The following is a 22,215-nucleotide window of genomic DNA, read 5'->3' on the forward strand; positions in this document are numbered from 1 at the left end:
ATTCCCATCATCGTTAGCATTTCTTCGTCGCTATAGCTAAGCTCACTTTGTGAACCCACATCAGCTGCCCCTGAGAGGTTCACATTGCCACTGAACTTGGATACCTGGTTGAAGTGTAAAATTGGAAAAGGGGAAATCTCACAATGTACAGTAGAACCTTGCTTATAGGTTATGGAAAAAAATTGCAACAAAAATCGTACTAACCCGGAAAGCGTTGATCTGAAATCACTAAAAATTTGACAGACTCAACTGTAGTAGACATCTACACAATGCAAAGCATTGCTCTAATCAAATCGTTGGAACAAGAGACGCAAAGAGCACCAAGCTGAAGGGGCCCGAGCGGCCCGAGACAGGCATTGCCATTTTCATTACTTCAGCAGGCTTACGCTAGCGCTCCTTGAATTCGGTCAGGGTCAGCAGCTTCATTGGGCAGTACATTTTGGCAGGAAGTCTTTACATGCCCACTCGGCGAGAATCATTGCTGCACGAGATGAGATGCCATGCGTGGAGCTGGAGCCCTATAACGTAAAACTATTTCAATATGTTTTTATTCCAATCTCCTGACGTCAAATTTGCGAAACCGCCGATGCTAGCATCAGGCGGTAACCCGCAGGGCTGTCTGAACAGTTCAATCAAATGCTCTCCTCATTTATAGGTCACTTTTGTTTGCTTTAAAAATGAATAACATTGCCTACACTGAGCGGCTTGTCCTATCTAATTGGCTGACAAGAGGCGAGGAGCACGCTCAAAGTGGAGAGGGATTCGATGGGGCTGAGCCAGTGCACTGAAAATCAATAACCAGATGAAAATGGTGGTGCCAGCGTCTGCAATTGGTCCGCTTTCCCTTACTTAGCTTGTGGTGGCTGGTCGAAAATCACAGTGGCTAGCAACGGAAGGTGAAGAAACGGATCCTCAGCAAAGAAGAGTTGCCAGAATGAGGGCGAAAATGTACCAAAAGTGCTCGAAAACGTTACACAGCCACATAAAAACTTTTAAAAACTTTACTGTATGTGAATAAACCCGTGCTCGCCGACAGGTGCGAGTAGCCAGTGAGTGAGCGATCGGCAGCAGCCATCTTTTATTCCTTTCCAAACGGAGCAGCCTGCGACTATTCAGAAGAAAATTCAGTTTTGTTCGGCATATTATTGCATCTTTAACGCTTACACGTCACTTTGACGTGGTGAGTTTTCACGGTTTTGTGACGTTGCGTGACAGGCAGGTGAAGTGGGTGTCGCCTGAAAACTTTTGACCAATAGCGGATGGCTAATGGTGAAAAGGCGTTGAATCATAAATAACTATTTTTCTTTTGTTCTTCCCAATCATGCATAATCAGTGTGTACACGTCATATCAGATGGGGAGCTAGCGTGGTTTTCGTGACGTCACGTGAGAGACAGGCGAAGAGAGGTGGTCCAAAAAAGTTTTTGACCTATCGCGGATGGCTGGTTGCAGAATTGGAATAGAAAAGTTAGGAATAGCTTTACGTTATAGCGCCCCTGGTGTGGCTCGAGCAGGCCACAATGTACTTTGTTGTTTTCCTATTGCGTGGTGTTCTAAGATGGTGACAGGAAACCGAAAGAAAAGCAAGCTGGTAGGTAACGCTGGAATGCGATGCCACCAGAGCAAAACGTGACGCTCACTTTGTGCTACCTGCAGCAGAGAACAAAGGTGCATTTGGGTTATCACCCATTAAAAGTGTGCAGTGTGCCTTTCAACTGCCTTATACGCCATATACGCTGTGACACAGATAGGTGAAGATGCTTATCACAATAGGGTTGGCAGCGATACCGGTGAATACAATGTGCGATGACTTGTGAGGAGATTTGCTGGCATCGGAATAAGAAACCGAGTGCATGCCTGCATTTTAACGTGACAAAGGTGAGAACTTATGCTCTCAATCACACATGCCTCACGTCTTTCTTGTGTTTACGTGGGATTTAGCAACCAGAAAACATACAGTAAACCCTCGTTATAATGAAATCACTTTACTCAAAATATCGCTTTATTCGAAATTTCTTCCGGTCCCGGCCCAAACACATGCATTTTAAGCCACATTACTCGAAGCGCATGAAGAGCTTGACCCACTTAGAGAGCTGTCAAACACCATGGTGCGGTGCACCCAAACAGTTATTCTCAGTTGCAATCGCATCGCTGTCCCCCGTGATAGAATCCACACAAAAATTAAGTTCTCCTGATGCTTTGCAATGCCAGAAAACCGCGGCCTCTTGGATGCCGAAAAGTAGCCAAAAGACCGCGGGCAGACTTGCGCCGTAGCATTCCATTGGGTGCACTCAATGAGCAAAGTTTCACCGCTCTAAAGAGCACTTCTGGCACTGAAACGTGCCGAAAAACACCAATGAAGTGTCCCTCCGATTATAAGTGACATGTCCGATGCGAGGTGCTACGTTAACAAATTGGGAAGACGACCTTGGGGAAATCAGTCTAAAAATTTGCTTGCTTGCCATAATTGGCCTACATTGCAAAAAAGCACCACCATTAGCTTCGGTGCACTTTTGACGGTGCAAATTGACTGATAACTTGCTGAAAACATGAAAAATCCTAGCATTGCCAGCGGTGAGTCAGGCTGTCAACATGGCGGGTCAATGCAAGCTGGTGTTTCCCTAGCGATTTTTTCGAGCCAGTCATGCTTGATTAATGGCATCTGGCTTAAGACAAATGGTCTAAATGCATGGTAGGGTCATTGAATTTCGTTCCTAGACATTTGTCAATTGCGCGGACACGACGGTGTGCAAGCACTGACACTCAAACCGTAGAATTAGCACAGTGTCATCGACAGCAGTACACCAAAAAATTCTTTTGCAAACTTCACGGCTGCACACCTGGAGAAAATATTACGCACTGATCATGCAAAGCCCTTACTGCAAAACCGTTAAGTTTTCACGATCGCGCTGCGTACCCACAATGAACGGCTAATCATTTTTTGAGCACAACAAACACAACCTCAGACTCGAGCCATCGCATTTGCGGTGCTTTCCAGCGGGATACTCTCATAGTCTACCATGACCTCCTCAACTCCCCTATAAAAGCAGCCCCCCCTGCCTTCCCCTCCTCATTCGCTCTCCAGTCTGCAAGGCGTTTGGATGCCAGTCACTCCTCTCAATCTCTTTCTTATCAACTTCTCGCCTCCTCGCTGCCAATTTCAACGTTGCTGCTCCTTCAAAGCTGCCCTCTTCCGACCTGCCCTCCTGAGCACAATCTTCCACCAACGGGTGCCCTACCACGGTTCCTGCTTCTTGGTCTCCCCAACTCCGATCGCATTTTTTCCGCTACACGTGAAGCCGATGCCAAGCCCGTCATTGCAGCCATCGCCATCACCAGTGCGCACTGACAAGGAAAGTGAGATGCCCTGACGACATTTTGAAGCTTCTGCCTTCTGTGTCGCCTGCCGCGTTCAGTCACAAAGTGAGCGAATGCAGTTATTGTGTGTTCTTGTGATTGCGTGTTATTTCAAGTGCTTTGTTAGGCTTGCCTCGCGTGTGCTTTTGTGGTCTACAGTGATAAATGGCTCTATCAGACTCTAGGCGAAAGTGTATGACTTTGGAGCTGAAAGTTCTGCTGAAAAAAGAATTGGAAAAAGGCGGCAGGCAGAAAACTTACATCACGAAGGAATTTGGCATACCACTGTTTCAACTGTATTGAAAACCAAGGAAGCTGTACTGGATGGCTTTGAAAATAACTTCTTGGCGAAAAGAAAGAGGAATCATGATTCGAAATACCTCGAAGTAGAAAGTGCACTTCTGCGGTGGCTGAAGAACACCAGGAGTGCAAATCTCCACGGACATGGACCTGCACTTACTGCAAAAGCCAAAGCTCAAGGATCTCAAAGCTCAAAGACGAAGCGTAAAGATCTCAAGTGCAGCAATGACTGGCTTGAGTGGTTCAAGAAACAACCGGGCGTGACCTCTGAATCGATCGTTGGCGAAGGCACAGCCATGAACCGTGATACTGCAGACATATGGCACCAACATCGTTTCCAAGCTCTACTTGAAAAGTATGAAGACAAAGACATCTACAACCTAGATGAGGCTGCAGTTTTCTACAAGACGCTACCGAATTGCGCGTTCATTACCACTGGCAGATCCTCATCCAGAGGAAAACGGAGCAAGGAGTGTGTCACGGTGCCGTTTGGTGCCAATGCAAGAGGTGAGGACAAGCTTCCCTTGTTGATACTGGGGAAGGCAGAGAAGTAGCGGTACTTCCGAAATGCAACTACCTATTCCCAAGGAATGCATCTATAGAAGTAACAAGTGAGCATGGATGACTGCTGCTATTTTTGATGACCATGTGCGCCTTCTGGATAGATGGTTCAATGCAAAGAATCGACAAGTGCTTTTCATAATTGACAATCGTCCGAGCCACGGGAAGATCGACAACCTCAAGGCGATCGCTGTGGAATTTTTGCCTGCAAACACAACTGCGCTACTACAACTAATGGATCAGGGCATCATTGAGACCTCCCGGAAGCTGTACCACAAGGCTCTTTTGCAGTGCATGCTCACAGCGTATGATGCCAGCAAGAGGTACAACACTGATTTGCTTGGTGCAATCCATTTGCTTAACTTTTCAGGGAAAGAACTGGAACCTTCAAAGGTCACCAACTGTTTTGTGCACGCCGGCTTTTTTTGTGCTGTTGTCAGCGACCCTGACGATGACCAGCCTGACAATGACCGGACTTGCAGCTATCTGTACGAGGCTGTTCATAAAATTGCTGGCCAAGAGGCAGAAGGCCACGTCGAGACATTCGCGTTGGCTGATGCTACTGCTCGTGTGGTTGCCCCAGCGACGAATGAGGAGGTACTAATTGACACTGTTGGTGGCCTCGACGAGGACGAAGAGCCATGTGAAGTGTCAACCATGGTGCAGACGAGGGAGTACCTATGCCTGCTGCAAAATAAGGTTGAATGCACGGGCAGCGACCACGGCCTCGTGCAATGCTTGGTCAAATTAGTGCAGGGGTTGCTCGCGCCTGGTAAGAACTTTGAAGAGCCAAAGCTCACTGCCTTTTTTGTACCTCAATAAATTTTTGCTTCTATGAATACATTGTACTTTGACTTCCTCGCAGTTGTGGTACAATTAAAGCTTGACTGCTTTAGCTTTTCTATCGCTTATATCGAATTACCACTTATAACAAATTCTTTGGCCGTCCCGCTGACTTCATTATAATGAGGGATTACTGTATATGAATGCAGTTTGATGATGCACTGAACATTGGTGCCAAAAGATCACACCTTCTGCGAGTGCATGAACCAGTAAAAAAAAAAAGAAGCACAACTCTACTGGGACCTTTCTTATGTTCTCAACTGCTTAAGCTGGCGCCGGGAAATTGTACAAAACGAGATCATATGAACGAGGTTCTGCTGTATTCACAGCACAGTCCCCAATACAACACAAGCTGACAAGGAGGAAGAAGAAAACTAGTGCCGTATTAATACAAATATGGCATTTTAACCCGTAATCCCTATTAACAACCTGTGACCACACTGTTTGCTTTCTGCCTGCGTGTCTGAAATGACTATAGTTAAGCAACATATCAGGAAAGTCATACTGTCCTAACCCAAATGTTCATGCTTAGCAGGATAAACCTGAATTTACTTACCTCATCAAGAGATGCTTTGTGGGCAGATTCAGCTTGTCGTGCTTTGCTCTGTGCTTCCTGCAGTTCCTCCTGCAACCTTTCAATCTCTTTGTGAACAGAATCACGTTCTGACATGATCAGGGTGTACTCCTGGACAGCTGCATTACGCTCTTCAGTTAAGCGAGACAGGTCCTTGGAGGCTTTGATGCGCACAGCCATGGCTTGGTTAATCTCCTTCATGGCTTCATCCCTTTGCTGCTGCACCTGAAGATACCAAAAGCAAAAGAGTACAAAGCTAGTAACCAAGTCTGAGGCTAGCTACAAGTGGTATTCAATAAGCTTGTTCTGATCGCTTGTAGTACTGCTGGAATGCTGAACTGGCCCCAAGCATGCACAGGATTCCTCATATTCTAAGGTTTAGCACTGCCTACAGTTGGCAAAATTTTAGTTTTACTCTTGAGCATTTATTAGATATTTATTACAGTGATCCAAAAGAGATCCTCGATAAACTTCCTAAGCTACACCATTTTCCCTTACGTACAAATGGTACTCCAACTTATACAATGCTCATGGTCTGTCCCAAAAGTTCATGTAGTGAGCCTGCGAATAAGTGGGAGAGGGTGTAGAGGCACTGCTCTCTTGCTCTGTTCACTCAAAAAGACCCCGCTACTTAAAAGTATGAGCCGGATTGCTGTATCACAAGGCAGAATTTTACACGTGCACTTTATGTGCAAACCATTTTTCGTACCTGCCAAAATGGAGATCGATGAACAGACAGAACAAAGAATCCATATCAAATTTCTTGTGAAATTGAGCAAGAATGGTGCAGAAATTAATGAAAGTAAAAGGCCTATGAAAAGGATTACCTAAAGAAAATAACTGTATTCGAGTGGGTCCGGCATAATCACAAAGGCCGTGAAGACCCCAAGGATGTCGCATGGTCAGGACATCCCTCCACCTCGTGCGAAGATGAAAACATCGATCGTGTGCATTATGTTATGCTCAATGACTGCCAAATGACTGTTAGAATGATATCAGCAAAACTCGTCCACTCAGCAGATTTTTACTGAAAATTTGGAAATGAAAAATGTCTGCACCAAGATGGCGTCGAAACTGTTCACTCCTGAACAAAAGTAGCAATGAAAAGAATGCTTCATTGATTGAAAAACTTCAGGCAGTGATGAATTCTTGAAAGCGGTCGTCACCGGCAATAAAACTGGGATTTAAGAATATGACATCAAGCTAAAATCAAAGAGCAAGGAGTGGAAATACAAAGATGAGACAAGGCCAAAAGAAATGTGTGGAAGAACAAAGCAAAAACCAAATTCATGTTGATTGCACCTTTTGACCACATGGAATTGCGCACCACGACTATGTACTTCAAGGTAAAACTGCCAATGCAGCTTACTACATGGAGGTCCTGAAAAGCTTGGGAGATCATGTGCACCACATGCGACCACATTTGTCTAAAGAAGAGCACTGGATTCTGCACAATGATAATGTCGCTGCGCCATCTGCAATCGTGGATGTTGCAATACTTAAGGAAATGAAAATGCTGCTAAAGCAGGAGAGGACTTCCAAGAGTGCTTCCAGCAATAAAAGAGGTAGAACCAGTGTATATTGTTTAATCCTTTCGCTGTCACGGACGTACCGGTATGTCATCGCGCTTCCCCCCCTCAGTGTCACTGACGTACCGGTATGTTCTTTATCATGCGTTCAAAATTTCGCGCCTGAGCGCAAAGCTGGTGCTCCTGGACTGGCCACGCCATCTGTTGAATCTTTCTACAAGTTCATATTTTCACCCAGCACTGTGTTGGTACATGTATTGAAGAATACGGTGCAACTGCCACTCCCCCTCTCTCCTTGCTTAGTGGCACGGTCGCTCCACATTCGCTGGATCATGCGTCGCGCGTGTGGTTATGGGTTCAAGGATTGTTCTGCCATCTCCGCTGGTTTGAAGGTTTTTATTTTTCTTCGGTTGGTGCGTCTGCTACGGCACGTCAAGTTCAAGGGCACGCGCCATTGCCTCTCCAAAAAGAGACCAACACATGACTCGATTGCTGCTTTCGCTCTCTAGCCGCACCCTCGCTTCTGGCTTGCTGCAGTAAACGTAAAGCCCCTCAAACTTTGTTTTAACCTTTTTCCATCTCACTCTATTTTCTTGATCTCACAACGTCCCGTATCTCTCCGTTGTGTGGGCGACTGAAAGCGCATCCTCCCTGCACGCGGTTAGTTTCGGATGGCTGAGCGCGCGGGACCGCCTGCTCATTGGAGCGGTGGCTCTTCCAACTCAGAATACGAGCCGAGCTCGGTTTTGGACTTGGACAGCATCTCATCCGAGGAAGAGGTGAGTTCCGCATCATCAGATTCGGATGTTGAAATGGCGGGACCATCATCCCGGAAGCATGCGTGGCAAACGGAAGCTATGTGGAAGAAAGGAGATTTCTCACCGACGTTGTTTCCTTTCGACACATCACGTTCAGGACCATCCGCTGGCGCAACTCTTCAACCGGATGCGCAAGAAGGTGACTGTTTCAAGCTGTTTTTTGATGAGCCAATCATTTCACACATCGTGAGTGAAATGAATCAGTTCGCGCGAATGAAGACAAGCGCACAAGGCATTGCGCACACGTCGCGGCTGAGAGCTTGGGTGGAGACAGATGTAGCAGAAATGCACTGTTTCCTTGCAGTCGTTGTGCTGATGGGCCTGATAAGAAAGAATGCCTTGCAGGACTACTGGAGCACGAACCCTACGTTGCACGCCACCATTTTTTGCAACCATTTTTTCGTTGAACCGCTTCCTGCTCCTCCTGCGGCTTCTCTATCTGAGCGACTCCACAGATAACGCAGATCGGCTGAGAACAGTGCGGCCATTTATGGAAACAATTCAGAGCAAGCTGAGCAGCCTACTAATTCCACACCAAGACCTGTGCATAGACGAGTCTATGATGCCATGGAAAGGGCGGCTGTCATTTCGGCAATACAGTCCTTCGAAGAGGCACCGCTTTGGTGTCAAGTTATTTGTTCTTTGCAATGTCAAAACTGGCTACATTCTGAAATTTTTTGTGTACACTGGAGCGACGACAAACATGACCATGGTCAAGGATTTGGGATTTTCTGGCTCCGTCATTCCAGAGCTACTTGAAGACTACCTCAGAAAAGGACATTCGCTATTTGTAGATAATTGGTACAGTAGTCCAGCACTGTTCAACTGCCTTCAAGATAAAAAAACCAACACATGTGGAAATGTTCAGACCAACAGGGAGGGGCTTCCAAATTTCTCAAAAAAGATGAAAAAAGAGGAAGTGGAGTCATATCATACCAAGACGCTTCTTGCACTCAAATGGCATGATAAGAGAGATGTACATGCCCTAACGTCGATGCATAATGCACGTCTGGAAGACACACGGAAGGTGGATAGGGTAACAGGCGAGAACAAGCGAAAGCCTGCATGTGTTCTCGAATACAATATGAAGATGGGATTAGTGAACAAGACGGACATGATGATGAGTTTCGCTGAAAGCATTAGGAAGGACCTCAAGTGGTACAAAAAGTTTTTTCTTTTTTAATATTATGGGCATGTGCCTTCTAAATGCCTTCATTTTGTGGCGTGAAAATGGTGGACGCAAAACATTGCGCAAATTTCGCTTGAATGTCGAGTACCAACTGATACGAGAGTTCCACACTGCTAGGAGGAGAGGTGGAAAACGGAGCGGTGATGACCCGACGAGGCTCACGGCACGACACTGTCCCCAGATGGTTCCTCCGAGCGAAGCTAAAGGGAGCCGCACCCAACGGAGGTGTCACGTGTGTGCGAACACTGTTCAAGGGCAAAATAAAAGGAAAGATACCCGTGTGATATGCGCTGAGTGCAACAAAGGCTTGTGTCTGGACCCATGCTTCAAGATCTACCACACTCTCAAGAAGTATTAAGCAGTGTTCTTTTTTTCATGTTACCCTCATTTATTTCATTTACAGTCAGGCAGATGATGATGATGATGATTATGATGTTTACTAAGAGCTGCAGAACACTGATATGTGCATATTCCATGGACTATGTTGTTTGTATAGCAATCTTAATCAAAAATAAATTGCTATGTTCATTCCCGGTTATGCTCGTTCCCTGAAACCAAGCCGACACTGGGGGTGCGCCACGGCCAGAAAGGTCCGACAGCGAAAGGGTTAATGGGGCGTATTTTGAAGGTGACCTCACTGATGCATCCGAAAGGTTGTGAAATTATTTTTTTTTTCACCTACTGCGCAAATTTTTAGGGCAGAAGTCATACACCTGCAGCTTGTGCGCACCTTGGCAAGTTGGTCACGGGCCTCATTGCGCTCACGCAGTGCACTGTCCCACTGGCGAATGGCAGCTGTGCACTGCTGCTGCAGGCCCGTACGGTCACGCAGAGCAGCATTGCGTTCAGCTAGGGCCTCCTCGGCCCCCTGTTTGAGTCGCTGTAGCTCCTCTTGGCAAAGCTCCAGGCGTGCCATGTGTGCACTGTGAGCCGCTGTCAAGTCCGCATACCTCTTGTGCAAAGTGTCATACTCCTCCTTCAGGGCTTTGCACTTTTGCCGGTAGGCAGCCTCACCGCCAGTCTCCATCATGCCTTCCTGCAAGGCAGCAGCACACAGTTTCACTAAGGAACAAGGCTAGAAAAACAGACAAAAATACAGCAGCTCCTTTTGGTTTCTATAGTTCACTAATTTATTCATACAACCACCTGCCCTTCACTGTCCATTACAAGAAGGAAATCACAAAAGAAACAAAGGACCCACAAACAGTGGTACTAGTAGCAGTCACATTCATAGAAGCAGATTCTAAGAGAATATTTAGAATTAATGTCTATGTGTTTTTTTTTTTTTAACAGAAGCATTTACATGTGTTCTACGGTTTGATAACATCAGGAGGAGAAAAAAAATACATTAGTGCAAGCAATAAAAGGCAAAAAGCCTACAGTGTGTTATTCTAGAACATTGCTTTCCAGAGCTCTGCATTCATTCATTCTAGATATCTATTTGCTTCTGCAACAGCTGCAAGAATTTCCTAAGTGTACAAAAGATATAGTGACGGAAATATTTGCCACAATTTTCTTTAACTGCAATGGGCTGAAACTTGTCCTGTAGCATTAGTACTGCACATAAAACAACAACAACAACAACAACAACAACAACAACAACAACAACAACAACAATAATAATAATAATAATAATAATAATAATAATAATAATAATAATAATAATAATACCATGGTCTGCAACTTGTGTCATATCTGCTAACCACCAGGTGCACATATTATCTGCTTGGGTGCTATTTAAAGGGACACTAAAGGCAAATACTAAGTCGAGCGAAAGCGATAGATTAGTGCTTGAGAATCTCTAAGGCGTCAATATTCTTGCGAACAGAGCCTTACTAATTGAGAAATTGGGGTAAATGCAGGACATGATTAGAGACTCCCCCGGGACATTCAAGCACTTGCACGATGACAAAAGCACTCCTCATTTAAATTCTGTCACTAGTACTCAACTACCCGTTGCAAAAAACATCCTTGTAGTGTATTATAAGATGAAATAAAATGCTACTTGTCCAGTGCTATTTCATTTTTAGAAAAAAGAACTCATTGAAATTACCGTTGACAACGACGTGGGCAGTCGAAACATTTCGTTTTCGCTCGACCCTGCACCGCCCACGCTTTCGCATTTCAGTAGTTTCATTATTGCACAGTGGTGCGCTGGTTTTGCTGGCTCGCAAAACTCGCACAAACTGCAAGTAGCAGAGAATTCAACTTCCATGTGATGTCGCGGGATGCCGGAACGGTCTACGCCACTTGACCAAAAAGCAGCTGCAGTGGTGAATCCACCACTCTCTCTAGGCTCGGTACCGCCGTCTGTTGGGCGCTGTTTTACTCACCAATGGCGGCAAAGGGTGGTGATGGCATACGCAACGTCACCAGTCCCCTGGTTGGATGGCGGGAGATTTGAATTTCGAAAAAGGCATTCGGACCCTTGACATGCAATTTTCTCGTAAACTGTCTTTTCCTGGCACAAAACAAGCATTGTGATGTTTCTCGAATGGTATGTGAACAGCCCCCGCCGACTTAGTATTTGCCTTTACTGTCCCTTCAAAAGCTGTTGATAAAAATTAGAAGTACAATTAACAGCCTAGCAGCTTTGCAAAGATTGCTTCAATAGTATATACTACTAATTTACATTAACTTAGCAAAAGTGAAATTTCATTACAGTTGGCCAGTTGCCAGTTGATCTCAGGTTTCCTTAGGGTACAAACTAATCCAAACAAGCACATTCAAACTTATGACTCCCATCTCTGAACAGTTAGTCAGAACATTCATCACTCAAAGGCCAACTACAATGAAATTCTGTACCCTATAAAAAGGTCCATTTCAGATAATTTAGGCATACAGTAGCTTCTGTGGAAAATTTTACGCTTGAAATGCAAGTGGGTGCTTGACAAAATGCTCACAAAAATAAAAAATGTTTTTCATACTGAAACTTAGAAAAAAAATGACGCCTTATCACTCCCCGGAAGTCACATACTATTTAGACTATAGAGAACCAGCACCCAGGTTGTATCCTTTCGTACAGTACTTGTATATTTGTATACCGTTCCTGTGTATCAGCGAACAGGTGCCACACGTCTGCTAGCCACAGAGTTAACATACTCTGCTAGCTGCTTTGTGCGCTGTGCTAATGGCGTTGCATGCCTGCAAAGTATTTAATGCAAAGTATTCTCCAAGTCAAGCCATTTTTTCTGTATCTGGTCGTCTATATTGAACTAGCAGAATCTCGAAGTGTTCTGTCACCATTCGGAGAAGAAGAACGCATCGGGGTGCAAATATAGTCCGGCGCAAATATAGTCCGATATAGTATAAGGCGCAAATATATATAGTATAAAGGTTTATAGTAAAGGCGCAAATAATAATAATAATAATATTTGGGGTTTTACGTGCCAAAACCACTTTCTGATTATGAGGCACGCCATAGTGGAGGACTCCGGAAATTTTGACCACCTGGGGTTCTTTAACGTGCACCTAAATCTAAGCACACGGGTTTAAATATAGTCCGATATAACGCAGAGGCGATTTACGCATAGCACAGTTACACTACGCTGTGAATTGAATGCTTTACAGTCTAGCAAGGTTGGTACGACAATGAAACATGTCCTATCTCACACCAGAGCCGCTGGAGCAGAGTGCATCGTATGCTAGCTTGGCTGACTAGCAGCATGCTGGGCTATATACAGTTCAGGTTCACTGAAGCGAGCGTTTTGAGTTGGAACCTTAGAAAAACAACAAAGTGCTCACTCGCCACGCACTTGTGCGCTTGCGCTGCTCCAGCAACTGATCACCGTGCTGCTGCAGGTCACGTTTACATGCAGAGTAACATTTCAGCGATCTTAGCGTCTCCGGCATGACGTATCTGACTAAACCAGCTGCTTCCTGGCCTGCTGAAAATGCCAGGGCTTGTCAACCGATCAGACAACTACACCCATCTGTAGCAAAGGATGAGAAGTAGACGAGGCCCAGCTGGACTCCAGTGGTGGCAAAGTTTCCCCCATGTCACTCTGGCAGTATCACATTCCTGCGTGGCTTGCCGCTGCATCTACACCATGGTCACTACGTTGCGTTCCACTTCGTGACAAATGCAGCGTGCGGTTCCTGCAGACAGTGTTTCTGGCACTGTGTCAGGAAGGCTTTCATTCATCTACTTCAACATATCCGATGTAGAGATGCAAGAAATGTCTCAAGAATATCGTCCCTGAATACAACTCACCTTTGCTTTTGGTGTGCCATCGAAGCTTATAGTACTTATAGTCATACCAAGAAAGGGTTTGGCAAGCAGATCTTGCGTTCGTAAATGATTGCTCGTGAAATATAGCTTGTACAGCTTCGTCAAGTGCAGTTTACATGCTTTGTGCACTCTGGCTGGTCCGTATCTCACTTGCCTGTTGTGGCGCAAACCAGCCAATGCACACAATGCATGTAAATGGCCCATGATGAAGCTGCACAAGCTAAATTTTGCGGGAAAGATTTGTTTGGTCTTCCTCTACGCAGCACTGTGTGCTGCACAACCATTACTCGTGTTCAAGTACGTAGTCAAGTACGTGTTCGAGCACCCAACGACCAAACAACATGTATGCATTCTTGCAGCTGCTCAAATGACGTGCACAGTGCAGTGAGAAAGCACACCGAGAGAGACCCATCAACTTGCATATGTTGAACGAGCGACGCGCCTGGGCACAACTCAGGAGATCAGCAGTCCTGTCATATAAGGTTCCAAAACATCACTACCACTCACCACAAGATGCAAACGTCGTCTGCTTAGGCGCTATTTAAAGGCTGCTTGGAAGAAAATTAGACAATTACCAGCCCAACGGATTTGCCAAAATTACATGGATAGTATAGGCTAAGCATTTATTGGCAATTTAACCCAATAGAAATTTCGTGCAGTTGGCCTTTATTAACCACAGTTAAGAGTGACCGAGATTTCTGGCACAGCACAGCCGTATGGTTGCAGCAAAGGACACTCTGCCGAGAGACTCACTTGTTTTTGATGATGAAGCTCGCTCAGTTCCTTTTGCTTTTCATCAACTATCCTCTGAAGGCGCTTTACCTCCTGCTCCAGAAGCCGCTTTTCAGCGAGCAGGTCCCCGTTCTCCTTTTTCATCATTAGTATTTCTTGCCAGTGGTCCTCAGCTTTACTCTGAGCAAGTCATTAAGGAAAAGCATGTGTTACAACAAGGTGCAAAAGACAACCGTTTCAATTCAAAAAGTGCACTGTGGGTGAGAAACTTTAGCAAAGATTGAGAAGGAATGCAGTCAAGCACTTGCGACTAGCACATAAATGACTTCATAAAATGTTCACATCCTAATAACCATAAAAAAACATGAGGCTGTACGAGTATGTAATTTATTTATTAACGGTTACTTCCATGTATCTTCTTCCAAACAAAACCAAGCTTTAAACAGTGCATTATATTCCAAAAAAATAGAAAAAACCCAAGTATTTACTGGTATAGTATATCCTAACTGGCCCACTGAAAAACTTCTTACCCAGAGAAGGTGCACAGACATTGCAAGTTTTAGTATGAAATTAGTGGCATGTGAGAGGAAATTTTAATGTACCTATTTCTAGCGGGTAGCGTCAATTTATATTTTTTCTAGGGTTAGTAGACTGCAACTGCATTAGGAGCACTGCACCAGTTAGTAGGACCAATATGGGTGCATTCAGTTTTCAAAAATTAATGATGCAACTGCTTCAAAAAAAAAAAGGAAATGTAGACTAATCTCTATCAACACAAACTGATGCTGCTGATTTCAATCTGCTGTCTACAATATAACATCCTAATGACACCATAACAAACAGCCTCACCACTGTCAGCTGGAGTGCCAAGGGCAAGCAATAAAAGACAAGAAGACTACAGTGTGTTATTCTAGAACATTGCTTTCCAGAGTTCTGCATACATGTATTCTAGATATCTATTTGTTTCTGAAACAGCCGCAACAATTTTCCAAGCGTGCAAAAGATATAGTGACTGAAACGTTTGCCACAATTTTTTTTAAACTGCAATGGGCTGAAACTCGTCCTACAGCACTTGTACTACATAGAACTAATAATAATAATAATAATAATAATAATAATAATAATAATAATAATAATAATAATGCCATTGTCTGCAACTTGTGTCATATCTGCTAACCGCAAGGCGCACATATGTTCTGCTTGGGTGCTATTTAAAGGCTGTTAATAAAAATTAAAAGTACAATTAACAGTCCTGCAGCTTTATAACAATTGCTTCAACAGTATATTGCTAACTTACAAGCAATTTAGCAAAAGTGAAATTTGATTACAGTTGACCAGTTGCCAGTTGACCTCAGGCACATTCACATGTGAATTTGCCAGTGAAGTAAATTATATATTAAGAAAATTTAGGATGCTTCAATGGAGAGGACAATATTGTATTATCACTAAATAGCATTGAGGATCCTTATATGCGAGCATATCAATGTATGCACCTCGAATATGCAGCTTTTACTTGAAAAGAAAAAGAAAGCATAAACCTGCAGTGACTTTGCCCTTAACTTTTGCTCACGGAATTATTAAACGCACTGCTCTTTGTATGAGGTGATCTATGACAAGCAAAAAAAAAAGGAGATTTAAGCGTACAGATGCACAGTAAATTATATAAGAAAATTTAGGATGCTTCAATGGAGAGAACAATATTGTATTATCACTAAATAGCATTGAGGAGCCCACGAAGCAAGCACTATATAAGCTAGAACTGCCCATAGCATGCTCTTGTTACTCTCCTTTGATGAAAAAAGAAATTGTGAGCTATTTTATCTTGCAGGCTATCGTATAATTTCAAATCGCCTATTGCTGAGAGGTACAAGTGCTTGAAACAGTTCCTCACAGTATAACTAATGAGCGCATTCAAGATTCTCATGAGCAAACACTTGTAGCACCAGCGACATTGACGCGATCGCCCTAGGAAAGAAGATGAGGTCAAGCAATGCCACGAGCGGTGTGGGAGCTTAGTTGGCTGGGAACCGAAGAAATAAAACATTAGTTGGGTTTGAGCTCCAGTGCTGGAATAATTTCTCGTCTCTCTCTCATGTGCTCTACACACTAGCCAAAACAAAGTACAACACAACCAACTATGAAGTCTCTTTAAATAGCACCATGTATGAAAGTCACCAATTCACAATCTCCTCATAGCTAAGTGCTGAAAAAGTGAACTTCACAGGAAAACATTAGGAAAACCAGAATGCACAAAACAGTCAAGGCCAAAGTACACACAAAAATTTTAGCTCTCTTCTAGCTAGGAAAAAATTTCAGCTAATCACAGAGCAAAATGTAACATTTCTGAACAGGCGCAGCTTTATATATATATATATATATATATATATATATATATATATATATATATATATATATACCTTTTACAACTGAACGGCTTTACTTCTGGTGTCTGAGTGAAAGACAGCCCCTCAATGATACATCACTGGCTATGAACAGCTTGTACATAGAAATGGTGGTCGATGCAGTGATAATTGTATAGACTGAAATTATACACTAACCTCTTCATATTTGTGCTCTGAAACAACATAGCACTATTGGCTAAGTCCGTGGCTAAGTCCGCATAGCAGCCGCAGTCTGATGGGGGCAAAATGTAAAAGAAGCTCATGTATTGTGCTTTCAGTGCATGTAATAGCTCCAGGTGGTTGAAATCAATCAGGAGCCCTCCACTGCGGCATCCCTCATTACCCCCTGTGAAGTTCGAATGTTTCAAACACCATAGCTCTTTTTTTTAATTATATCTGGCAGTTCAAGAGCCAAAACCTACATCATAAAAATCCAACTGTTCAAATACTGTATTGCATACTGTCAAATTCCACATTGTAGTTGATTTTTAGCGATTGTGTGCATGGTATAAAAAAAACCTTAACTATGATTTAATACCTAAGAAGCATTTTAAAACAAATAGGTCACATTATATCCAACGTATTCAAATTTCAATAGAAAATTAGCACTAGTAGAGCTAGCAGAAAATCGTTACACGTGAGCATATCAATGTATGCACCTCAAATATGCATATTTTACTTAAAAAGAAAAAAAAGGCATAAAGCTGCAGTGACTTTGCACAAACTGAAATATTTTTGATACTTTTGCTGCCGAGTTATAGGCTGTTAACAATGTGCTATGGGCCCCCCGAAATCCTGCACTCTCACACTTTACATCTACTACCACCAGAAGTGGAATGCAACCAACATTCCACAAAATAGGCAAACTTCGACCACCAACTAACAAAAACATGGCAAGGCGAATGGGAATGAATGCATTCCCATTCAAACCGGTCACACAAAGTATAGCTGCAATCTGTCTTGGTTGCCCATGGCCAATACCATTGGCAGGAAGAATCAGATAATTTAATGTTGTTACAGTGAACATTAAAGGCAAGGTTTCTTGCAGTGCTATAATGTACCTCTATTTCTTTCAATATTATATTATGGAATTACCCCATTACTGCCATTATAAAAGCCGCAAAGTTCCACATGTCCAACAGACTTTTTACATGGCAACCAGATGCCCTTTTCTCCACACATCACTTCAGAACAGAAGGCAATGCATTACACATGCTTACTAGTAAAGACACCTTTCAATTACATACATGCTAAAGCAAGCTGAAATGTCAAAACTATAGACCAATATATTGCAGTAAATGAAAACGAGTAGTCACATCTTCTTACTTTGCAAGACTGGTAGATGACTTGCCCGCTTACCACTTTGTGCCATTAAATTGCATTGTTAAATTTAATACTACATCTACAGAGTTAAGTCCTAGTAAAGCGAAGAAAGCATCTAGCTCGGTCACGGAAATCCTCAAAACTTTCTTTAATATAGAAATATAATCTTGCATGCCTCCTCCAGTTAACATAATTTCTCACTGTAAGGAAGAGAAACTTTACAAATGCTGCGATATATATATCACAGAATCTATTTTAATCCAATTTAATGTATATCAAATGAACAATAAGATCAGTAAAGCCTTGAGATATCAAATTCCAAGCAGATTACAAAATAGTGTGATACACCAATACCCTGATATAGAGGGGAATTTTTTTAGTGGTAACAGTCATTTTCTTTTAAAAAAAAAACAGCCGCGAGGATTCTTTCTTCAATATTTTTTTCTTTAGTGAAGCAGGCACTAGGGCCACTATCTTATAGTGATGCCTTTTCCGACACTAATGCCTTTATACAATTTTCTCACTTCATCAGAGGCCACAGCAACACTCTGCCAGCATTTTCAATGAGATCAGCCAGTCAAGAGAAGTGGATAAGACTGGCACAGAATGAATCGGAAGGCATCACTGCGAAACAGCAGCATAGATGGGCAGGTAGCCATAGAAGTCCGTTCATTATTCAAACAAGATTGGTTAACTTGTTAATTGCTTGTTTTAAGGCCTACATTGCAATTGCAGTATTGCAGGCAGGCACTGCAGATGACTAAAGCGAGTTATGTGGTTCTAAAGGTGTCATTTGTTGGTGACATATTCATTGACAAAAATTCACCTTTTTCCACTCCGATTCTGAGACTGGGTGCACAAAGACTGCTGGACGTGCTCCTGTGATATTCAGTGCTGTTGAGACACAAAGCAGCTCACTGCAACGGCCTGCTGAGGCATTCAATCCATCGCCGTGTGCCTGCACCGCAAGCAACAATCTGTTGCTGACCGACGAGCTTCGTGAGATAAGAGGTGTGTAGCATACAGGAAGTGAATCCCTCAGTTTTGAAACCAAATAATGTGAGAAGCATCATACGGGCAGTGCTTCTGGTGCTTTTTGTGTGACCTGTTATGGAGCTGGACTGGAACAGGTGAATTTTTGCCAAATATCTCAAAAATAGATGGCACTTTGAAAATCATGTAAATTGCTTTAACAACCTGCAACACCCCACGCAATACTGTCATTGCACTGTAAAACTGTAAAACCAGTCATTTACAATTTCAGCTAATTAGCCAGCAGACTGCAATGGCTGCTTGTCTATACAAAAACAGCAAATTAAGAATCATCATACAGCTGAAGCCGCCCACAGGCATTCAGTGCATCATGACAGTGACGGAAGTGGTAAAAGGGGTGTCAACATACTGAATGTACAGGAGGATAGACTTTCACACAGCTGAGTAATGCCCTATGATATAACACAGTATTCTCAAAGGGGGTATTTCCATTGCTTGACGTTGGCAACTATTTGAAATACTTGGCTTCAATATATGCAGACTCTTCTGTATTGCTTATTCAAATTTGAATTTGCCCTCTTTGCTTATAAAGTTACCACCGAATCCAGAATTATTCTCAAATGACACCAGCTGGCATTTATTCAAATCCACATGACCTGCAAACACTTGTTCAAACTATCATGTATACAAATAATGTCATAGTGAACTTCATCATAAATGTCTTAACAGGTAGCCAGTTCTCCCACGGGGACAGTAAATTCTGCTGCTTCTATGGGGCCATACTTCAGGACCATCGAAAAGAAATATTACTAGACTAAATCTGGCAGTGTAATGACCAGATATGATTCAAAAAGCCACTTGCCATGTCGGGAAAATGGTGGCTTTAAGTTTATTTGCACCTCTTGTCACTCATGAAGCAATACACGTAATACAAAAACAATTGTAGGCAAGAAGCACAACATCAAAACTGAAACTGCATCGGGCAACCTTGAGAATGCGTCTCATGAAGTCAGTGGAGATCCAAAAACAAAAAATAAGAAACAAACATGCATGCACTGGGAAAGAGAGAAATAGCTGTGACACACTTTGTTATATTAAAGCTACAACAAATTCTAAACATTATTCTGTGACAATTATTTTGCAAGAAAAGATAGTCGAGCCTAAATATAACAAACATAAACATAATGAGTTATTGGACATAACACAGTAAATCTAAAATTAGCTTTTTTTATGCCCATATTCAGCATGTATGCATGTAATAAATGTAGAATAAAACAAAGCTATTCATGTCCTCATTATAAAAAGGCTCAACTGTAAAACAAGAATATTGCATTATAAAGCATATGTTGCTACTGAAATGTTTATGCCAGCAGATGAGTTTGACAGTTGCGCAAGGCAATAACATTCCTAGACATTTTGTTTATAAACAGGGTTTCATGAGGATGTTAGCATCAGTGCTGCTCCTCCTGTGCTGATGTCACAAATGGCACACACAGGGTGCATAGCAGAAATTGTAGCTTTGGAAGACAGGGATTGAGAATGTGCTTGCCAATCTTTGAAATTAAGTGGTGAAAAGGGTAAGCAACTCTCAGTTGCACCATTTGTTGGACAAGACCAAAGTGCACAGCATAACGCACTAAACAAATTTCATTGACAACCTATACACTTTAACAAACTTCTAAAATTGCCCTTTAATGTGCAAAACTACTAACGGCTTATTGAGATTATACAGACAGAGCTGCCATTCTGCTCCACATTTCTTTTCCTTATTTTATGCTTGAAAGCCAAATTTGACAATAGGATTATTGTCTAGCACATTATAATAACAATGTTCTGATGCTTTGGTACAAATTTTTCTAGTAGAATTTTGCAAGACAAAGGAAAAATGGTTTGAATCATTAATTGAAAACAGACATGATTTAAACGGCTTAAAATACTTTAAAAGTAAGCAGGCAAACAAAAACTTACGTTTGTCAAATTAAGATGCCTGGAAAGTCTGAATTAACTACAAGTAAACTGTGCTTTAGTTTTGTTTTCTTTTATTGCTTTTAGGCCAAAGGTAAATATGAAAAGGCATTAAGTATGTCAAAGGAACAGGCTAAGGGGAATAAAGTCACAGACCATTTGCTTTTGTCAATTTGTTACTAAATTATGCACTATGCGATAACTCCTTAACACAATGTCATGCATTTGTTTACAGGCCACAGCAATCATACTTCAGTCAAAGCAAAATGCAAAATTAGTCTCACACTAAGTTTTAGCGCACTTAGGACACCTGTAGTCAAAATAATTCTTAGACCTCCCCACACAACTATGACATCCATTTCTAACAGCATTCTGTGACTTTTGGTTGCATTTATAGAAATAGAAGTTTCCATATTATAACATGCCCAAATAGTGTGCAACTCATGCAAGTTCGGTGTGACTTTTTAACAATTATATTCAGGTACACGTGTCCACCAATAAAAATTTAACAAAATTAGCCTACCACACCTACATGCAAATGCAGATGTGCGAATATACGTGCATCTGCACATGCACGATGGGCCTCCAATATTTCCATCATCCACATCTATTCAATCATTGCACAGAAAGTTCGACAAATCAAACATACTTTATGTTTCCCGTGATAAAAATCCTGCTCCAATTTTACAGGAAGATCAGTAGCAACCAAATTGTTGTAGTCGTAGTCTCTACATGAGCTCAGGGACCAATCACTTGAGCTGGCTGTAAGAAAAAATAAAACAATTTGTAAAAAATATTATAATCGGCTTTCATTGCACTTTCCTTAACAAAGCAAAATGCCTAGTGAAATCAAAACAATGTGTGTTAAGTGCTCAAAGCTATATGATTTCACATTATAAAATTGCCTTGCAATAATGTTGAACACAATGGTAAAGGAACTAAAAACAAGAAAGAAAACAAGCTGCATTTGCAAAGCAAGCTGAAAGAGCCAAAATTAGTATTCTAGTAAGGTATGGCAAATATGACATGTCTTAATTATTTATCATGTATAAAACGATTTGCAAAGTGCACTATGGGTAAAAAAAAGTTTCCTTCACTAGCGGACACATTAACTGGTGGCCAAAACATGCATCACTTACATGCAGCAGGAAAAATCAGATTCTGGTGCTCAACTTAAGGTAGCCAAAAGACGAAGGTGCTACTGTCATTACAAACACCATACAGTTGTGAAAAGAGAATGTAATTTAGAAAAGACTTCTTGACACTAATTTACTATGGATTTCTAGTCATACCAGCATGCTATTCCCCAACAGAAAATTCACAAAGCGCTCAAAGAAAACCACTAGGATACAAATATAATGCTACATGTAATGCAAGAAACAAAATGAGGCAATTAGCCA

At 42.4% G+C, this 22,215-nt stretch overlaps 1 protein-coding gene across 3 annotated transcripts in view; it reads right to left on the minus strand.

Moving 5' to 3' along the window:
- The window catches only part of Dlg5 (Discs large 5), a 172,575-nt gene that overhangs the window by 142,352 nt on the left and 8,008 nt on the right, over positions 1-22,215 (minus strand). The window contains exons 4-8 of one of the 3 annotated variants that reach the window (XM_065439424.1): positions 21,465-21,577; positions 18,684-18,815; positions 14,154-14,312; positions 9,900-10,205; positions 5,616-5,858 (exon numbers count right to left, since the gene is read on the minus strand). In XM_065439424.1, coding sequence (XP_065295496.1) covers positions 5,616-5,858; positions 9,900-10,205; positions 14,154-14,312; positions 18,684-18,815; positions 21,465-21,577 — 953 coding nt within the window. Of the gene's footprint in view, positions 1-5,615; positions 5,859-9,899; positions 10,206-14,153; positions 14,313-16,690; positions 16,767-18,683; positions 18,816-21,464; positions 21,578-22,215 lie in introns of those variants that run through there. The other 2 variants (XM_065439426.1, XM_065439425.1) reach the window with 2 other exon arrangements.

The sequence above is a fragment of the Dermacentor albipictus genome, chromosome 1 (assembly GCF_038994185.2).
Source record: "Dermacentor albipictus isolate Rhodes 1998 colony chromosome 1, USDA_Dalb.pri_finalv2, whole genome shotgun sequence".
In the NCBI taxonomy this organism is placed as follows: domain Eukaryota; kingdom Metazoa; phylum Arthropoda; class Arachnida; order Ixodida; family Ixodidae; genus Dermacentor; species Dermacentor albipictus.